Raw genomic sequence first — 20500 nt, 5'->3', positions numbered from 1 at the left:
TATTCCCATGAACAAAATCATATCTATATTTGTAGATAATTAAAAGTTAAACATTTTTGCAAATATAAGTAATTAAAAATTCTGCAGAGTTTTAAAGATTTTCTCTAACCATCTTAGTGGTGACAGTCTGTTATCTTGATCAGATGCCAATGGTTACGACCAGAAATGCAGAAACTTTCTACGGTCTGGGACTTGTCAGGAACCAGCTATGACGTCCTTATTGTAGCCGGGTTATCAGGCAGGGACACTACATAAAGAAATCATAGCTGATTTTCTGACCATACAAAGGTCCTGTATTCATGGTCGTATTCACTGGCAACCAAACAAAACAACTGCTTATAACCACAAGATATTTAGAGAAAATGTTTAAAATTCTGAAAAATGTTTAATTACTTATATTTCCAAAATTTTTAACTTTTAATTATCTAAAAATGTAAAAATCGTTGTGTACATGGGAATACCCCTTTAAGATGGATTGTTTACAGATTTCCCTGAGCAGATATTACCTCCTTAGCTAATCCGCCACTCACCCTCTCTCCACCTCTCTTTGGATTCTGTCACGGTCCTGGCAGATGTCATCCTTCTCCTCCTGTAAGATGTCTCTCTGACGCTGCAGGTCACTGTTTGCCAGCTGCAGTTTTTCAGCCTCTAGACGATGTGTCTCCAACTGTTCTTGTAGATTCTGGACATTACGCTCAAGAGCTGTCCGTTCACTGCAGCCAACAAGGATAACATTGGATAAATGGAGAGAATTGGAGGATTTGGTGATGCAGCAGATTGTATAGCAATGTGATAAACCTAAAGAGCATTGTGTATTCTCTGCATTGTTCTCAGTGTCTGTTCTCACCTGTTCAGCTGCTCTAAGCTGCCTCGAAGTCTGGAGATGGTGTGTTCTGCATCATCTTTGGTCATAGTGGATGTGTCCAAATCTTGTTGCAGTTGACTTAATTTCTGCTCCAGAACTCTCCGTTCATTCTCATTGTCGCCAAGTTGTTTGCGCAGTGTGCCCACCGTCTCTTGTCCGGCCTCCAGTCGACCCCGCATCTCCTATAAACAATCAATTCAAATGACTCAGGATAATGATCAAGACTGAGATCAAGGAAGAAGGTTTTACGTTGAAGTTACACAAGGAAGTAAGAAACTCATCACAAATCTGCTGCAAACTGTATCAATGTGCAATAAGGCAATACTTAAAGGGGTTTGCCAGGCTAAATCTATTGATGTGGGTCTCCTATCTCTATGTAATGGCTAGGCCAGGTTACTGCAGATCAGCTTCCATTCACCTGAATGGGAACTAAGTTGCAGTGCTCTTAGCTAGGTCTCTGTGTATGCCTCAACAATGGCAGCTGCTATGATCAGGGGATCAGTGGGAGTACCAAGTGTCAGACCCTCACCAATCCAATGTGGATTACCTATCTAAAACCATTCAATTCCTGGGACTGCACTACCACTTGTACTCTATCTCTTATGATCAGATTTCAAAGTTTTCTAGGTTGGACGTTGGCTAGAACATAACACAACCTGACTACAGACAGGCTCCTTAATATTGCATGAATACAATACAGGATCAGGGTAAGTGTTGCTTCTGTGGATCTGACCGTTCAGATCTGCTGGGAGACATACAATTACTGAGTTTCTCTTCCTGAAGTGACATTACATACCTGGACCTGGAGCTGTCTCCTCTGGAGAGCAGAGTGCACAGCGGAGAGTGCAGAGTCACGGAAGGCTGGAGACAGGCTGCGTCTTGGAGAGGCGCTGCGGTGAGGGGAAGGGCGACGGATTGGAGAGGAGGTGCGCAGGCTACTGGAGAGGCCTCTCAGGCTGAGCCCCTGACCCTCACTGTCCAGAAGCTCAAATGTCTTATCACTGGTGGAGAGCTGAATACCACTGTCTGCATCACTAAGGACGGCCTAGAGAAAATGGCACAAGGACAATACTGACAATAGTGAAGCTGTAGCCAGTCACACGACCACTAATTCAGCAGTCTGGGGTGCGTAAACAGTAGAAATGGAAAACAGAAGAAAAACATGAACCAAAGCTTGGGATGTCTCCTAGACGGCTCTGAATAAATGAACGTGTGTTACAGTAGTGCATACTATTGCTGCCTCTGCTTATTACCTATAAAATAATATGATATAATATAATATCTCATAAGAAGTAACAGCCTCCTTCACTACGAGATACCTCCTCACAAGCCTGACCTGTGTGAGCTCCCGCAGAGTTTCCTGGAGAATCTCCCTCTCAGACTTCAGAGCTTCCACCTCTTCTCCTACAATCGTCACTCGCTCCTCTGTTCGACTCTTCTCCTGCAAGAACCAAACAAATATAATCACATCCCCTGCTCCTCTCAATGCTCCTCACACTCCTAGAACCTAAATAATCTCACACAATGGCCCTAGTAAGAACTGTCACAGGTAAGAGGTCTTGCTCCCCTCCACCACCTCGCAGCATGGAGCAATACACTATGGGGCAAAGAATTCTATTACACACTACAAGCAGTAATATGGATGAATCAGCAGAACACAGCGGTAAGATATGGGATCCTGCATCTTGAAGTCCCACAGGAATGCAGCATATTGTAAGTGCAGAATTTGATGTGACAGGATTATTACAAAGCCTTCACACAGATATTCAGCACTAATTTTAGATATAGTAGCTGAAAGGGAGGCTCTGATTTAACCCCTTCCTACACATCCTTATAATTTCACTGACGCTCCCCAAATCCCTATGCGTCCCGTGTACCTGCTCTTGTAGCTGTCTGATCTGCAGCTCCTTGTCCATGTTCTCGTTCTGCAACCGCTCAATCGTCTTACTCAGCTCTGCTGCCCTGTGATGTAATTGGAGATTACCATGAGAGATCCAGGGTCACGTCATGCCAGCTGAATGTCCCAGGCTTTCACTGAGGAGAAGGTCAGGAACCCAGGAGTCAGGACTGCTGTGCACTTCACTTACCTTGCACTGAGCTCGGTTTTCTCAGCATCGTACACTGCTTGTAACTGGATCATTTCTCGCACTTTGTCTTTTAACTGCTCATCCAGCTGGGCGAGTTGTAGCGCTTGTCTCTCCACTGCTACGACGCCGCTGTTTTCAGCCAGGCGTAAGGAGCTACTCACATTCAGACAGGAGGCATGCAGTGAGCGACAGGACTGTGACATCTCCTTCTGCATCTGTGACAAGTCCCTGCACAAAGATGGCGGTCACAAATAAGACGTGACTAATATACTAGCCCTAATATATGATAAATGCAGAGAACTGAAGTAACGCAAGAAAGGTTTCTCCACTGTGCCAGGCACCCACCTCTCGGTCATGGTCTTCATCTCACTGAAATGTCTCCTGAAGCCCACCACCTGTCTCCACAATGACAACAGACGACTGTGTTCATTACTAAAGTATGCATTGAAGGACTGTAAGGGGAGACAAAAGAGAAAAGAAAGATAAGACAAAATCTTAGCACTTTGGTTATACAGGGAGAAGACAAAATGACCATCAGTTGTCAGAATACAAGAGGGTTTGGGAGGTTAATGTCATGGCTACTTAGCAGCAGAGTCATTACATAAAATGTTGTGCGCCGTCCTCACCTCCTCCTCACGCCTCCATTCGCTCTCCCTCTGTTCCAGCTCATCGCGTGCTTTGGTCCAGTCCGCCGTCAGTTTGCGCAGATCCTCACTTAGCGCCTGGTTGGCAGAGTTAGCTTGGTCTAGTTGTTCCCTCAGCATGACATTCACCTGGGTCAGGCTGGCACTCCTGTGTGTGTCGGGGAGAAGGCGGCAGGGTAAGATTACATAACATCGCAAAAATATCAGTAACATACTAAGCCCAATATCATGTCTTCTCTTCATGTACTATGCAGGTGAACACAGACTACTGCTCCCTGTTATCAGCCTTATTGTTCTATACCCGTTTCCCATACTAGTTTTAATTTATTGGCTATACTATATAAAAGAGTAAATAGCATATTTGGTTGACTGGCGGCAGGACCCTCCTACCTTTGTTGCTCCTCCTCCAATCGGATCAGAGCGTTCTCTAGCTCATTGCTGGACTCCTCCTCCTGTCGCAGCCGCGAATCTGTCATCTCCAGACGGCTCTGTGAAGGAAATCGAAAAATTCACTATATAAACAACTCATCAGATATATAGAGAATGGCCATGAGGTTCTCACCTGGGGCTGCAGGGCTCTATAAATAAAGATTATTCACTGTAACCTTCAGTCAATGTATTTCTTTCCTAGTTTACAGATCTCTGCTTGCTGTCAGTGAATGCGAACAGATCATATCCAGTTAATAGGTTGTCACAATACATTAGTGGGGGGCATAGTGTTCCCATTTGCTGACAGCAAGAAGAGATCTTGGGCTGAAATACAAAAGAGGAAATTCATAGGGACTGGCATCACATACAATACAGCCGTATTGATGAACCACTGCTAGAGGGATTTAAGAGACGTACCTGCTAATAAATTAGGCACATCGCTGTCCCTCCGTGTGCCAGAAAGTCAAATCTAAGCCAACTTAATCTACAATTTATGTCTGTTGCTGGTGTAAATTACAATTGAGTAGTCAGGCCACTGAAGGCCCCATCCCCTCTATTTTTGGGAAAAGTGGGTCAGCATCGGAAATGGTAAAAAAAACACCCTTTGTGAGCAAAAACGGGGTTGAGCAATTCTCAATTGTTACACATACACTGAGACGCTCCTGTTCCAGCTCCGTGGAACGTTCCAGCAGCTGCTGCTCCACTTCTCCACATCGTTTCTTGTACTGCAGGACCTGCCAGAAGGGAGAGAGGGAGTCATAAGACAAGATGTCCCATAAATGATCAGTACCAGGAATATCTGACATGAACTTATGGGACTCGTGCACTGAGAGACTCCTCTTATCTTATTTTTTACACTATGATTCACATTCATCGTCTCTCACATGGCAATTCACTCACCTTGGCCTGAAGCTTTTGTACGAGCTGGGCCTGTCGCTGCTGTCCCTCCTGATAGGCCTGGAGCTTACGCTTGTACGCGGTTTGCTCCTCCTCCAGCCGCCGCCGTAACTCCACATTCTGCTGCGCCAGGCTCCGTGTTTCCAGGGAATCTCGCTCTCGTTCGCCAGTCTCCAGTCGCAGAGTCTGCTCCAGCTGCCAGGACCAGGGAGAAGGGGCACAAAGTTATTTCACATATATTAGACAAGACAATATAAGATATAAATATATATATTTCAGCTCATTATTATTTTCAAAATGTCTGCTTGCTGTCAACCCTAGGGCTATAAACACCTCCAGGTTATCAGGGTGGAGTGAGGACAGTGATGTGTACAGGTGCTGCGTTCAGCTCACACATCAATCCCTGCACATGCACATTATCCTATACTTCTGTTACCATATGATCCTGGACAGAGCTGCTGACAGGCGAGAAAGTGAGAGCACATAATGTATCATGCAACTCCAGGTCCCAAGAACTGCTTTTTTTTTGGGGGGGACAGGTCCCTTGTTGCAGTTTAGAGGAAGGGGCGCAGGGTTTTAGGGTGAATGCTATTGTATCCGAACAGTATAACTGTATTAAGGGATCATAGGTCTGTCCTAGTGACGATTACAGAGGTTGCAGTGCGTTCCTGACCTCCTGACACATTGATACAGACAGAGCTGTCCTGCAGACTACACACCTCGTTCTGTTCGCTCCAATCTACATCACTTGCGCCCGGTCTTCTTGGCTCCTCCCACATCCAGCACAGGGGCTGGTCCAGCTTGTGTGATAACAAACAGAGGTGGAGTCAGCTGCGTCATGTGACACGGCACTCACACATATGACACACATATGATAATAAGACTACACCTCCCAGTAATGGTACCCAGAATGTCAATATAAGGTACACACATCTGCATTTGTGACAGGATCCAGACCCCTCCGACGCAGGCAATCTTCTAGCTGCAGTAAATAGAAAAACTTAATACACGTGCACCCCAGTATAACGACCCCGACTGCTCCCCACAAACCCCCGCAGGGATCATCCATTCACCAATCCTCCAGCTCCAATACTCCAGTATCCAATTGTCTCCTCAAAGTGTTTGTATCCTCTAGATCTGGATAATACAGAATGAGCGAGATACAGAGACTCCATAACCCTTCACTGTATGAAGACACAGCACACACACAGCAGGGAGCAGCCTGGCTCTGAAGGGGTTAATACCGCAACTCCCCATAATATACTCCATAGGATGTCGCTTATTAAGGAGCAGCGGTACATAGCAGCAGGTTTCTATGGCAGCCCTGGCTCTTGTATAATCTTTCAGCCATCAAGATACTTGCCCGAACGACTCTCTTCTTGACAAAGACTCCAGCCTCCTCCTCTTCCTCCATTCTTACAAGAAAATGGAGGCCAGCAACAAAGAGAAGAGAGAGTCCCTACAGCACCATCCTCGACTCCTTCATCCTAATTATACCCCCAGCACCTACAGAGCCCCCTCCTACTAGATTCACTTTCAGCATGGACAGAGACGGGAATAATGAGATTATCAACGAGAGAAGCAAGAAATCCCTTCCTGAATGATCCAACCACAGTAAAAAAGACAGACAATGGTACAATGTACAGAGGCCACAGCTCTGGGGAGGATATAAGATACACAACATCTAAAATCAGTACATATAGCTGGGGCACAAGGTGCACAGAACAGGACATACCCATGGGGTATAAGATCCACAGAACAGGACATACCCTTATAGTATAAGATCCATAGAACAGGACATACCCCTGGAGTATAAGATCCATAGAACAGGACATACCCCTGGAGTATAAGATCCATAGAACAGGACATACCCCTGGAGTATAAGAGCCATAGAACAGGACATACCCCTGGAGTATAAGATCCACAGAACAGGACATACCCTTATAGTATAAGATCCATAGGACAGGACATACCCCTGGAGTATAAGAGCCATAGAACAGGACATACCCCTGGAGTATAAGATCCACAGAACAGGACATACCCCTGGAGTATAAGATCCACAGAACAGGACATACCCCTGGAGTATAAGATCCACAGAACAGGACATACCCCTGGAGTATAAGATCCATAGAACAGGACATACCCCTGGAGTATAAGATCCATAGAACAGGACATGCCCCTGGAGTATAAGATCCATAGAACAGGACATACCCCTGGAGTATAAGATCCAAAGAACAGGACATACCCCTGGAGTATAAGATCCACAGAACAGGACATACCCCTGGAGTATAAGATCCATAGAACAGGACATACCCCTGGAGTATAAGATCCATAGAACAGGACATACCCCTGGAGTATAAGATCCATAGAACAGGACATACCCCTGGAGTATAAGATCCATAGAACAGGACATGCCCCTGGAGTATAAGATCCACAGAACAGGACATACCCCTGGAGTATAAGATCCAAAGAACAGGACATACCCCTGGAGTATAAGATCCACAGAACAGGACATACCCCTGGAGTATAAGATCCACAGAACAGGACATACCCCTGGAGTATAAGATCCAAAGAACAGGACATACCCCCGGGGTATAGGATCCACAGAACAGGACATACCCTTATAGTATAAGATCATAGAACAGGACATACCCCTGGAGTATAAGATCCACAGAACAGGACATACCCCTGGAGTATAAGATCCAAAGAACAGGACATACCCCTGGAGTATAAGATCCACAGAACAGGACATACCCCTGGAGTATAAGATCCATAGAACAGGACATGCCCCTGGGGTATAAGATCCATAGAACAGGACATGCCCCTGGGGTATAAGATCCACAGAACAGGACATACCCCTGGAGTATAAGATCCACAGAACAGGACATACCCCTGGAGTATAAGATCCAAAGAACAGGACATACCCCTGGAGTATAAGATCCAAAGAACAGGACATACCCCTGGAGTATAAGATCCATAGAACAGGACATACCCCTGGAGTATAAGATCCAAAGAACAGGACATACCCCTGGAGTATAAGATCCATAGAACAGGACATACCCCTGGAGTATAAGATCCACAGAACAGAACATACCCCTGGGGTATAAGATCCATAGAACAGGACATGCCCCTGGAGTATAAGATCCATAGAACAGGACATGCCCCTGGAGTATAAGATCCACAGAACAGAACATACCCTTGGGGTATAAGATCCACAGAACAGGACATACCCTTGGGGTATAAGATCCACAGAACAGGACATACCCCTGGAGTATAAGATCCAAAGAACAGGACATACCCCTGGAGTATAAGATCCATAGAACAGGACATACCCCTGGAGTATAAGATCCACAGAACAGAACATACCCCTGGGGTATAAGATCCATAGAACAGGACATGCCCCTGGAGTATAAGATCCATAGAACAGGACATGCCCCTGGAGTATAAGATCCACAGAACAGAACATACCCTTGGGGTATAAGATCCACAGAACAGGACATACCCTTGGGGTATAAGATCCACAGAACAGGACATGCCCCTGGAGTATAAGATCCATAGAACAGGACATACCTCTGGAGTATAAGATCCACAGAACAGGACATACCCCTGGAGTATAAGATCCACAGAACAGGACATACCCCTGGAGTATAAGATCCACAGAACAGGACATACCCCTGGGGTATAAGATCCACAGAACAGGACATACCCCTGGGGTATAAGATCCACAGAACAGGACATACCCCTGGAGTATAAGATCCACAGTACAGGACATACCCCTGGGGTATAAGATCCACAGAACAGGACATACCCCTAGAGTATAAGATCCACAGAACAGGACATACCCCTGAGGTACCCCACAGAACAGGACATACCTCTGATGTACCTTACAGAACAGGACATACCTCGGAGGTACCCCATAGTACAGGACATACCTCTGAGGTACCGCACAGAACAGGACATACCTCTGAGGTACCCTACAGGACAGGACATACCTCTGAGGTACCGCACAGAACAGGACATACCTCTGAGGTACCCTACAGGACAGGACATACCTCTGAGGTACCCTACAGGACAGGACATACCTCTGAGGTACTGCACAGCACAGGACATACCTCTGAGGTACCGCACAGAACAGGACATACCTCTGAGGTACTGCACAGAACAGGATATACCTCTGAGGTACCCCATAGAACAGGACGTACCTCGGAGGTACCCCATAGAACAGGACGTACCTCTGAGGTACCGCACAGAACAGGACATACCTCTGAGGTACCCCATAGAACAGGACATACCTCGGAGGTACCCCATAGAACAGGACGTACCTCTGAGGTACCCTACAGGACAGGACATACCTCTGAGGTACCGCACAGAACAGGACATACCTCTGAGGTACCCTACAGGACAGGACATACCTCTGAGGTACCGCACAGAACAGGACATACCTCTGAGGTACCCTACAGGACAGGACATACCTCTGAGGTACCCTACAGGACAGGACATACCTCTGAGGTACTGCACAGCACAGGACATACCTCTGAGGTACCGCACAGAACAGGACATACCTCTGAGGTACTGCACAGAACAGGATATACCTCTGAGGTACCCCATAGAACAGGACGTACCTCGGAGGTACCCCATAGAACAGGACGTACCTCTGAGGTACCGCACAGAACAGGACATACCTCTGAGGTACCCCATAGAACAGGACATACCTCGGAGGTACCCCATAGAACAGGACGTACCTCTGAGGTACCGCACAGAACAGGACATACCTCTGAGGTACCCCATAGAACAGGACATACCTCGGAGGTACCCCATAGAACAGGACGTACCTCTGAGGTACCGCACAGAACAGGACGTACCTCTGAGGTACACCATAGAACAGGACGTACCTCTGAGGTACCGCACAGAACAGGACATACCTCTGAGGTACCGCACAGAACAGGACATACCTCGGAGGTACCCCATAGAACAGGACGTACCTCTGAGGTACCGCACAGAACAGGACATACCTCTGAGGTACCGCACAGAACAGGACATACCTCTGAGGTACCGCACAGAACAGGACATACCTCTGAGGTACTGCACAGAACAGGACATACCTCTGAGGTACCGCACAGAACAGGACATACCTCTGAGGTACTGCACAGAACAGGATATACCTCTGAGGTACCCCATAGAACAGGACATACCTCGGAGGTACCCCATAGAACAGGACGTACCTCTGAGGTACCGCACAGAACAGGACATACCTCTGAGGTACCCCATAGAACAGGACATACCTCGGAGGTACCCCATAGAACAGGACGTACCTCTGAGGTACCGCACAGAACAGGACATACCTCTGAGGTACCCCATAGAACAGGACGTACCTCTGAGGTACCGCACAGAATAGGACATACCTCGGAGGTACCCCATAGAACAGGACGTACCTCTGAGGTACCGCACAGAACAGGACATACCTCTGAGGTACCGCACAGAACAGGACATACCTCTGAGGTACCGCACAGAACAGGACATACCTCTGAGGTACTGCACAGAACAGGACATACCTCTGAGGTACCGCACAGAACAGGACATACCTCTGAGGTACTGCACAGAACAGGACATACCTCTGAGGTACCGCACAGAACAGGACATACCTCTGAGGTACTGCACAGAACAGGATATACCTCTGAGGTACCCCATAGAACAGGACATACCTCGGAGGTACCCCATAGAACAGGACGTACCTCTGAGGTACCGCACAGAACAGGACATACCTCTGAGGTACCCCATAGAACAGGACATACCTCGGAGGTACCCCATAGAACAGGACGTACCTCTGAGGTACCGCACAGAACAGGACATACCTCTGAGGTACCCCATAGAACAGGACATACCTCGGAGGTACCCCATAGAACAGGACGTACCTCTGAGGTACCGCACAGAATAGGACATACCTCGGAGGTACCCCATAGAACAGGACGTACCTCTGAGGTACCGCACAGAACAGGACGTACCTCTGAGGTACCCCACAGAACAGGACGTACCTCTGAGGTACCGCACAGAACAGGACGTACCTCTGAGGTACCCTACAGAACAGGACGTACCTCTGAGGTACCGCACAGAACAGGACGTACCTCTGAGGTACCGCACAGAACAGGACGTACCTCTGAGGTACCCCACAGAACAGGACGTACCTCGGAGGTACCCCATAGAACAGGACGTACCTCTGAGGTACCGCACAGAACAGGACATACCTCTGAGGTACCCCATAGAACAGGACATACCTCGGAGGTACCCCATAGAACAGGACGTACCTCTGAGGTACCGCACAGAACAGGACATACCTCTGAGGTACCCCATAGAACAGGACATACCTCGGAGGTACCCCATAGAACAGGACGTACCTCTGAGGTACCGCACAGAACAGGACGTACCTCTGAGGTACACCATAGAACAGGACGTACCTCTGAGGTACCGCACAGAACAGGACATACCTCTGAGGTACCGCACAGAACAGGACATACCTCGGAGGTACCCCATAGAACAGGACGTACCTCTGAGGTACCGCACAGAACAGGACATACCTCTGAGGTACCGCACAGAACAGGACATACCTCTGAGGTACCGCACAGAACAGGACATACCTCTGAGGTACTGCACAGAACAGGACATACCTCTGAGGTACCGCACAGAACAGGACATACCTCTGAGGTACTGCACAGAACAGGATATACCTCTGAGGTACCCCATAGAACAGGACATACCTCGGAGGTACCCCATAGAACAGGACGTACCTCTGAGGTACCGCACAGAACAGGACATACCTCTGAGGTACCCCATAGAACAGGACATACCTCGGAGGTACCCCATAGAACAGGACGTACCTCTGAGGTACCGCACAGAACAGGACATACCTCTGAGGTACCCCATAGAACAGGACATACCTCGGAGGTACCCCATAGAACAGGACGTACCTCTGAGGTACCGCACAGAATAGGACATACCTCGGAGGTACCCCATAGAACAGGACGTACCTCTGAGGTACCGCACAGAACAGGACGTACCTCTGAGGTACCCCACAGAACAGGACGTACCTCTGAGGTACCGCACAGAACAGGACGTACCTCTGAGGTACCCTACAGAACAGGACGTACCTCTGAGGTACCGCACAGAACAGGACGTACCTCTGAGGTACCGCACAGAACAGGACGTACCTCTGAGGTACCCCACAGAACAGGACGTACCTCTGAGGTACCGCACAGAACAGGACGTACCTCTGAGGTACCCCACAGAACAGGACGTACCTCTGAGGTACCGCACAGAACAGGACGTACCTCTGAGGTACCGCACAGAACAGGACATACCTCTGAGGTACCGCACAGAACAGGACATACCTCTGAGGTACCGCACAGAACAGGACGTACCTCTGAGGTACCGCACAGAACAGGACATACCTCTGAGGTACCGCACAGAACAGGACATACCTCTGAGGTACCGCACAGAACAGGACATACCTCTGAGGTACCGCACAGAACAGGACGTACCTCTGAGGTACCGCACAGAACAGGACATACCTCTGAGGTACCGCACAGAACAGGACATACCTCGGAGGTACCCCATAGAACAGGACGTACCTCTGAGGTACCGCACAGAACAGGACATACCTCTGAGGTACCGCACAGAACAGGACATACCTCTGAGGTACCGCACAGAACAGGACATACCTCTGAGGTACTGCACAGAACAGGACATACCTCTGAGGTACCGCACAGAACAGGACATACCTCTGAGGTACTGCACAGAACAGGATATACCTCTGAGGTACCCCATAGAACAGGACATACCTCGGAGGTACCCCATAGAACAGGACGTACCTCTGAGGTACCGCACAGAACAGGACATACCTCTGAGGTACCCCATAGAACAGGACATACCTCGGAGGTACCCCATAGAACAGGACGTACCTCTGAGGTACCGCACAGAACAGGACATACCTCTGAGGTACCCCATAGAACAGGACATACCTCGGAGGTACCCCATAGAACAGGACGTACCTCTGAGGTACCGCACAGAATAGGACATACCTCGGAGGTACCCCATAGAACAGGACGTACCTCTGAGGTACCGCACAGAACAGGACGTACCTCTGAGGTACCCCACAGAACAGGACGTACCTCTGAGGTACCGCACAGAACAGGACGTACCTCTGAGGTACCCTACAGAACAGGACGTACCTCTGAGGTACCGCACAGAACAGGACGTACCTCTGAGGTACCGCACAGAACAGGACGTACCTCTGAGGTACCCCACAGAACAGGACGTACCTCGGAGGTACCCCATAGAACAGGACGTACCTCTGAGGTACCGCACAGAACAGGACATACCTCTGAGGTACCCCATAGAACAGGACATACCTCGGAGGTACCCCATAGAACAGGACGTACCTCTGAGGTACCGCACAGAACAGGACATACCTCTGAGGTACCCCATAGAACAGGACGTACCTCGGAGGTACCCCATAGAACAGGACGTACCTCTGAGGTACCGCACAGAACAGGACGTACCTCTGAGGTACACCATAGAACAGGACGTACCTCTGAGGTACCGCACAGAACAGGACATACCTCTGAGGTACCGCACAGAACAGGACATACCTCGGAGGTACCCCATAGAACAGGACGTACCTCTGAGGTACCGCACAGAACAGGACATACCTCTGAGGTACCGCACAGAACAGGACATACCTCTGAGGTACCGCACAGAACAGGACATACCTCTGAGGTACTGCACAGAACAGGACATACCTCTGAGGTACCGCACAGAACAGGACATACCTCTGAGGTACTGCACAGAACAGGATATACCTCTGAGGTACCCCATAGAACAGGACATACCTCGGAGGTACCCCATAGAACAGGACGTACCTCTGAGGTACCGCACAGAACAGGACATACCTCTGAGGTACCCCATAGAACAGGACGTACCTCTGAGGTACCGCACAGAACAGGACATACCTCTGAGGTACCCCATAGAACAGGACATACCTCGGAGGTACCCCATAGAACAGGACGTACCTCTGAGGTACCGCACAGAATAGGACATACCTCGGAGGTACCCCATAGAACAGGACGTACCTCTGAGGTACCGCACAGAACAGGACGTACCTCTGAGGTACCCCACAGAACAGGACGTACCTCTGAGGTACCGCACAGAACAGGACGTACCTCTGAGGTACCCTACAGAACAGGACGTACCTCTGAGGTACCGCACAGAACAGGACGTACCTCTGAGGTACCCCACAGAACAGGACGTACCTCTGAGGTACCGCACAGAACAGGACGTACCTCTGAGGTACCCCACAGAACAGGACGTACCTCTGAGGTACCGCACAGAACAGGACGTACCTCTGAGGTACCGCACAGAACAGGACATACCTCTGAGGTACCGCACAGAACAGGACATACCTCTGAGGTACCGCACAGAACAGGACGTACCTCTGAGGTACCGCACAGAACAGGACATACCTCTGAGGTACCCCACAGAACAGGACATACCTCTGAGGTACCGCACAGAACAGGACATACCTCTGAGGTACCGCACAGAACAGGACATACCTCTGAGGTACCCCACAGAACAGGACATACCACTGAGGTACCGCACAGAACAGGACATACCTCTGAGGTATCTTACCAAAGAACTAGAGGAATTACGGTAATTCAGGCCTGGTGGAAGCCCCGGTGAGGCCTTAGGTAACAAGATCATGTGATACAATTTATTAGACATGTATGTGCACATGTAGGAGTGATGCTGTGATCATAGATGTGCAGCTCCAAAAAACAAAGCGGCGACGGTAGTGCAAACCTTGTGTCATTTTGTCACATATCAAGCTCTCACCTGGCCGGTGAATGACAACACTTTTGATTACATCTACCTTTGTCCCACACACAGCTGGGGGTTTGCTACAATGTATCAGATTTACATCCTGGAGTCAGCAGTGACATTTGAGCTGATGCTGATCCTCAGGTATATATTTGTCTGGCTAAGCGGTGACACCTCCACATTGTCCTCCTGTATATTGACATTTTATGGCCAAAGTCAGAAGGCCCTGGGAGAGCAGATAATACAGGCAGTGTCCTGCTGCCATGTCTATTGTCACTGACTGAAAGACACATGCCTGGGAATAGAGCACGTTTATCATCTCCCTGGTAGCAGTCACCACAGTGACCAGCAACTCAGCGCACCCCAGTGGTCACTGCAGGGATGACAGGTGTCACTCACAATGCTGGGGGTTGCAGGGGGCCAGACATTGATAACTTTAGGGTGTCCTCACTGTAAATGATAGAAATATCAGAAATCCCATAGACCTATTAATTGTGTATGGACCAACTTGCAGCATTGTCAGCTCAGCCATGTATTATAGCTTTATAATGGCTGAGCTCTAAGGTGAGAGGTGTAATACATCAATGTAAGGGGTGTGAGCTGTGCAAAAGGATCCTTAGCAATGGTGATCACCATGGACAAATTGTGACATTCACTGCTGGGGGTTTGGACAGTCTGGTGGGAACGGATGATGGGACAATGAGGGTTATGAATGCGCTATTGAGAGCCATGCATTGGACAGAGTGACAACAGGCAAGTCCCAGCCTGCCGGCTGCCCCTGAGTGCCCACAGCCTGCCCGGACAAGACACAAACCCAGAGAGAGGAACAGATACTCAAATATCTACAAAGTACTCTCCAAAGTGGGCAACAACAGGGGCGAGAGGAATGTAATATAGCAAGTACTTGGAAAGCAACAGTGACAGCTTCATATCTGTAGTGCCTATATAGTTATATACAAGAAGATGTATAACTTATACCAGCTGTACATATATAATTATATACAGTATATACCCAGGTTATACCAGCATGGTCCATATCACTATATACAGGAGATGTATATCTTATACCAGCTGTACATATATAATTATATACAGTATATACCCAGGTTATACCAGCATGGTCCATATCACTATATACAGGAGATGTATAACTTATACCAGCTGTACATATATAATTATATACAGTATATACCCAGGTTATACCGGCATGGTCCATATCACTATATACAGGAGATGTATAACTTATACCAGCTGTACATATATAATTATATACAGTATATACCCAGGTTATACCAGCATGGTCCATATCACTATATACAAGGAGATGTAAAACTTATACCAGCTGTACATATACAGTATATACCCAGGTTATACCAGCATGATCTATATTACTATATACCTGAATATATAAAAGTATAGCTATTTTCCCACTCACAGCTGCAGGCTGTCATTGTTAGTGAAGATGTTTAATCAGTGACTAAAAACTGTACTATGAGTAATATACAGTAGAAGGAGCTCTGAATAAGATATATTGACCTGTGTGGTGTAAATAACGGGGTTGTACCAAGGTCCCATGAAAAATACAAACAGTTGGAAATGTTTTGTTTTACATTATATCATATAAGGTTTTGTAGTGATTGCTATTAAAAATATTAGAAAATGGGTTAAGAATCAATAATCAATAAAATAGTATTTTTGTTGTAGTATGTATCTATCACTTTAAGCAGTATATTGTAGAAGCTGACTAACTAAAATGTTCCTTAGCGTAGATGCTCTCTCTATGATCTATAGTCAAGGTTGTTTGATAAGATGTCGTCTACTCCCTTCTCAGGGACTTGGATGTCCTATATGGAGAGAAGAGTTAGATCTCATTAAAAATGATTTATGGCACTTTCAAGATTCTCTGCCCGGATGAGCTCACGTTCATTAACAGATGCTCATTAAAATCCAAGATGGCGGATGCTCACGTGCTAGTCATGCAGTACACCCATTTATTCTTGACCAATTGTATTATATGTTTTATAGATGATGTCTGCATATGTCTTTGTATATTTGAAAAAGCCAGCCCATAAAATTGAGATCAGTAAGGTATAAAAATCGGTGCTTGCGTGCTATGTGTGTCTGTTTCTGTGTGTTCGTGTTCCTATTTGTTAACAAATAAAACTAATCTTATTTTAGACGACCAGTGATGTCATGATTTGATAAAGATTTAGTCTTTTACCCACAAAAAATATACCCAAATTTGTATTCAATTAAATATTAAAGGGGCTCTATAATTGGGAAAAGTAATTTTTAACTAATCACATCCTTGCATAGGCTTTAGAAAATCTATTCCACACCTACCTTTAGTATGTAAATTGCCTCAGTGGTTTCTGAATAAGTCCGTTTTTATTCAAATGCTAATTAGACTGGTGCACGATGCATAGTGCACCTCTTGTTATTGTTTCCTATGGGAGTATATACACTGACTGCTGCTGCTGATGACTCAGCTTCCTGTTAGCACAAACGCATAGGAGATAATAGAAGAGACGAGTGCTGCTGGGAACTTTCTGTGCTGGCTGGAAGCTCATTAGCATAGGAATAAAAACGGAGTTATTCAGAAACCACTGACGGCAATCTACATACTAAAGGTAGGTGTGGAATAGACTTTCTAAAGCCTATGCAAGGATGTGATTAGTTAAAAATGAATTTTTCCCAGTGATAGAGCCCCTTTAAAAATGAATGATAGGATCCCTTTAAGCCTATATTGGTTTTCAGCCTCTGGGTGTAAACAAGGGGGGCAGATTTAGGGGAACATGAAGACTGGTGTTGAAATCGCCAGTCTTCCTAAATCTGCCCCAATGTTACCACACACTGACAGCAAGCAGAGACCCTAAGATGGTGAAAAAAACTGAAACAAATACTGTACTACAAAGATCTGATGATTAAATAATATTCAGATTCCAACCCAGGGGTTGGAACCAGGCTGAAACTCCCAGGTCCGAAATAGGTAGACTAATCTTAACTCTCCAGACAGCCCCTTTAAGGCATATCCAAGTCTTATGATAGGTCTGGTCTTTGAGACCCTGCTAATATGGAGAGTAATAAAAAGAACCCCATGTGGATGTGTGATCAGCAGACTGCCCTACCAATTCACACAGTGTCTGGTGTGGGGATCAGAAGTCACCTTTGCAATGCAAGTACTTGAGCTTCACATCGAGATTCTCATAGACTTGGATAGAAAGTAACTTCTGGCCACTTCCACCAGTTTGCTGATCACATGACTGAATTAAGGACCCATAGAAATAACATTCCCTTTAAGTAGTAAAGTGAATTACAGTAATTCTTTTGAGCTCAAGCATTCAGATCTGACATTGTGGCTCCATGAGGACAGTGACTGCCTTCTTACCCGTTCACTTATTGCGTTGTACTTAATGGCTAACTCATCTCTCTCTGCCCGACTCTGTGCCAGGAGATCCTCCACCCGCGACAGCTCTTGTTGCAGGATGCGGTTTTCCTCTTGCAAGGAAAGAAGTGATGACATGTCTGCAGCGAGACCTGCATAGGCCAAGAACACAGCAATAAGTGTCAGCACTAAGGAGTTAACGAGTTCTAAGACAGGACTATCCTCAGACTACTTTTGAGGTCAAATGTGTGACTTAAAGCATTCTGGAGCCTTCAGGGGGTGCCATTACCTGTGATGAAACATTGCATGCAGAACATTTACATGTCTGGTACAGCATCTGGGGGGTATTGTTTCTCTTTAGGTAAGTTTCATAGGTACACAATTGTATGTACACACAAAACTCCTTTTTTTTTTTTAAAGAAATCTTATTTTGGATATCAGTGTAGCAGTCCCCACATGTTCAGGGGGCATTTGTGTTTACCAGCTGAACAAGAACTTAACACTATGACACGGAAGTTGAGTACGGGGTACACACCAGGGCAGGGTGGTGGGCTCAGGTTCCTGGTAACGATCTCTCGGATACGAGCCGGCAAGCGAGCAGGGAGGGGGTCTGTAGGGTCACCACGGAGAGTGAGAGTCTTATCTTCTGGGGATCCAAGCACCCGGGCAGACAGTGCCTACACAAGAGAGGAAAATAAGAAGTCAATGAATGGAGTCATGTGACTGCGGATAAACAATCAGAATAACAATGGATAAGAGTGTAGGGTCTAGGGATATTTCTGTGTACGCAGATGTATATGGTATCAGGAGAGAACCTATAGCTTGATTCTATACATTCCATACGGGATTGTCCAACAAATGTGGCAGCAGAGACTACTATCAGCATGGCCGATACTTATTGGTCAGAAGACAACTAATAACACCTAAGACTTGCAACCTACTTAATGGCAACGGAATCCCTAAAGTGAGAGCAACAGACATAGAGGAGCCATAATACATAAGGACTGCCAGCAGGGCAGGTGGCGGGGCACTGTGTCCACTCAGGAGTCCTAGAAATCATAGGGCACCAACCTCTATGACAGCCTCCAGCCTCTGCTCAGTGGAGTCCTCCTCCTCCACTGCCGCTGAATTCATCGATGCCACAACTCCTTAGGTGCCTCAGAAGATGAAACCTGTTGTCCAGCATTAAACTCCCAGGAACATGGCAGCGGGACCCCATGGGCAGCACAGCTCCCTGACCCCTGTGCAGCCTCTCAGATTAGCATTAAATCTCCTTATGCCCTTCCTCGCTCATCCTCCGGAGCAGGCAGCGGGCTGCTGTGATTTTCAAGACAGCCCCTCCCAGACCCAGGCCCTAGAGCCCTCCACCAGCAGACAATGGGCACAATGAATGGAGACATCACAGAAGAGGGCGGGCAGGAGCTAGGACCCTGAACATGGAAGCAACACTATGGGTGGGTAGTTACCCACAAATGACTGTTCTCATGGAAACCTCAAACATCCTGGGTCACGTGTGCAGTGTCTATAGGGTCCGGGTGGGGTGAGAAGGCTTATCATGTAAATTATAGGACACACAGAGCTGCAGCGAGGAAGAGGAGGAGGGAAATCCGTGCCATTCAGAAATGAAAAACCTGTGCCAGTGAAGTCTAGTATTATTGTGCATGAATCACCATCATCATCATCATCCATCCACCTGGACTGTTATCTGCACCATCCATAGACTGCAGGGGTAGGTTACTCTGTGAGGAGCCCCCTACTGCTGGATGCTGGAACTGCACCTATAGAACTCTGTATTAGGTAGCTCTGCTATTATTGGGTGCACCAGGAATTGGGGTTCATCTCTGATACTGTTATGGCAATGAGTCAGTGCTCATCATATGTTGGGGTACCAAGTGGCTGAGAGTACAAAACATAAGAGACTTATTAATGGAGGGGGGAGAGGATTGCCATATGACGTGTGGGGTACACAAGCATCACCACTTGGGTGTTATATTTTAGGACAATCCTGGTAAGTGGCACTCAGGGGTCTGGGGGCTCAATTATCTTATATATTACACATGCTTATCATTTTGGGGTGTTATGAGGGGCTCTAGACACACGGGGGGCTCAGATTGTTTGGGGTACACTGAGGTGCAGAAGGCTTTGCTATCTCGGTGTACACAAGAATAGCTCAGACATCTTTTTGCCTCAGATATTTCTGGTTGGGATTTCTATAGACTTGAATGAACTTGGGGTCTCCTAGGGACTAAGATATCTTGGGGTATCCTAGGAAATTCTGGTATCTTGGGGCACACCATACACAGGAGAGAGAAGTGCTCGTATACTG

At 47.2% G+C, this 20500-nt stretch overlaps 1 protein-coding gene across 2 annotated transcripts in view; it reads right to left on the bottom strand.

Moving 5' to 3' along the window:
- Positions 1-19530, bottom strand: part of CROCC (ciliary rootlet coiled-coil, rootletin) — a 33613-nt gene extending 14083 nt beyond the window's left edge. For both annotated transcript variants that reach the window (XM_075277827.1, XM_075277828.1), the window contains exons 1-14: positions 19246-19530; positions 18710-18851; positions 18178-18326; positions 4926-5117; positions 4676-4759; positions 3987-4084; positions 3579-3744; positions 3298-3404; positions 2953-3180; positions 2743-2827; positions 2202-2306; positions 1662-1910; positions 848-1047; positions 531-713 (exon numbers count right to left, since the gene is read on the bottom strand). In XM_075277827.1, the coding sequence (XP_075133928.1) occupies positions 531-713; positions 848-1047; positions 1662-1910; positions 2202-2306; positions 2743-2827; positions 2953-3180; positions 3298-3404; positions 3579-3744; positions 3987-4084; positions 4676-4759; positions 4926-5117; positions 18178-18326; positions 18710-18851; positions 19246-19308 (2051 nt within the window). In that variant the 5' untranslated portion in view covers positions 19309-19530. The remainder of the gene's footprint in view (positions 1-530; positions 714-847; positions 1048-1661; positions 1911-2201; positions 2307-2742; positions 2828-2952; positions 3181-3297; positions 3405-3578; positions 3745-3986; positions 4085-4675; positions 4760-4925; positions 5118-18177; positions 18327-18709; positions 18852-19245) is intronic.
- Positions 19531-20500: the final 970 nt, after the last annotated feature.

Source organism: Leptodactylus fuscus, chromosome 6, assembly GCF_031893055.1.
Source record: "Leptodactylus fuscus isolate aLepFus1 chromosome 6, aLepFus1.hap2, whole genome shotgun sequence".
NCBI lineage: Eukaryota > Metazoa > Chordata > Amphibia > Anura > Leptodactylidae > Leptodactylus > Leptodactylus fuscus.
The sequence above is the reverse complement of the archived record's forward strand: the minus strand, read 5'-3'. Positions and strand labels throughout refer to the sequence as shown.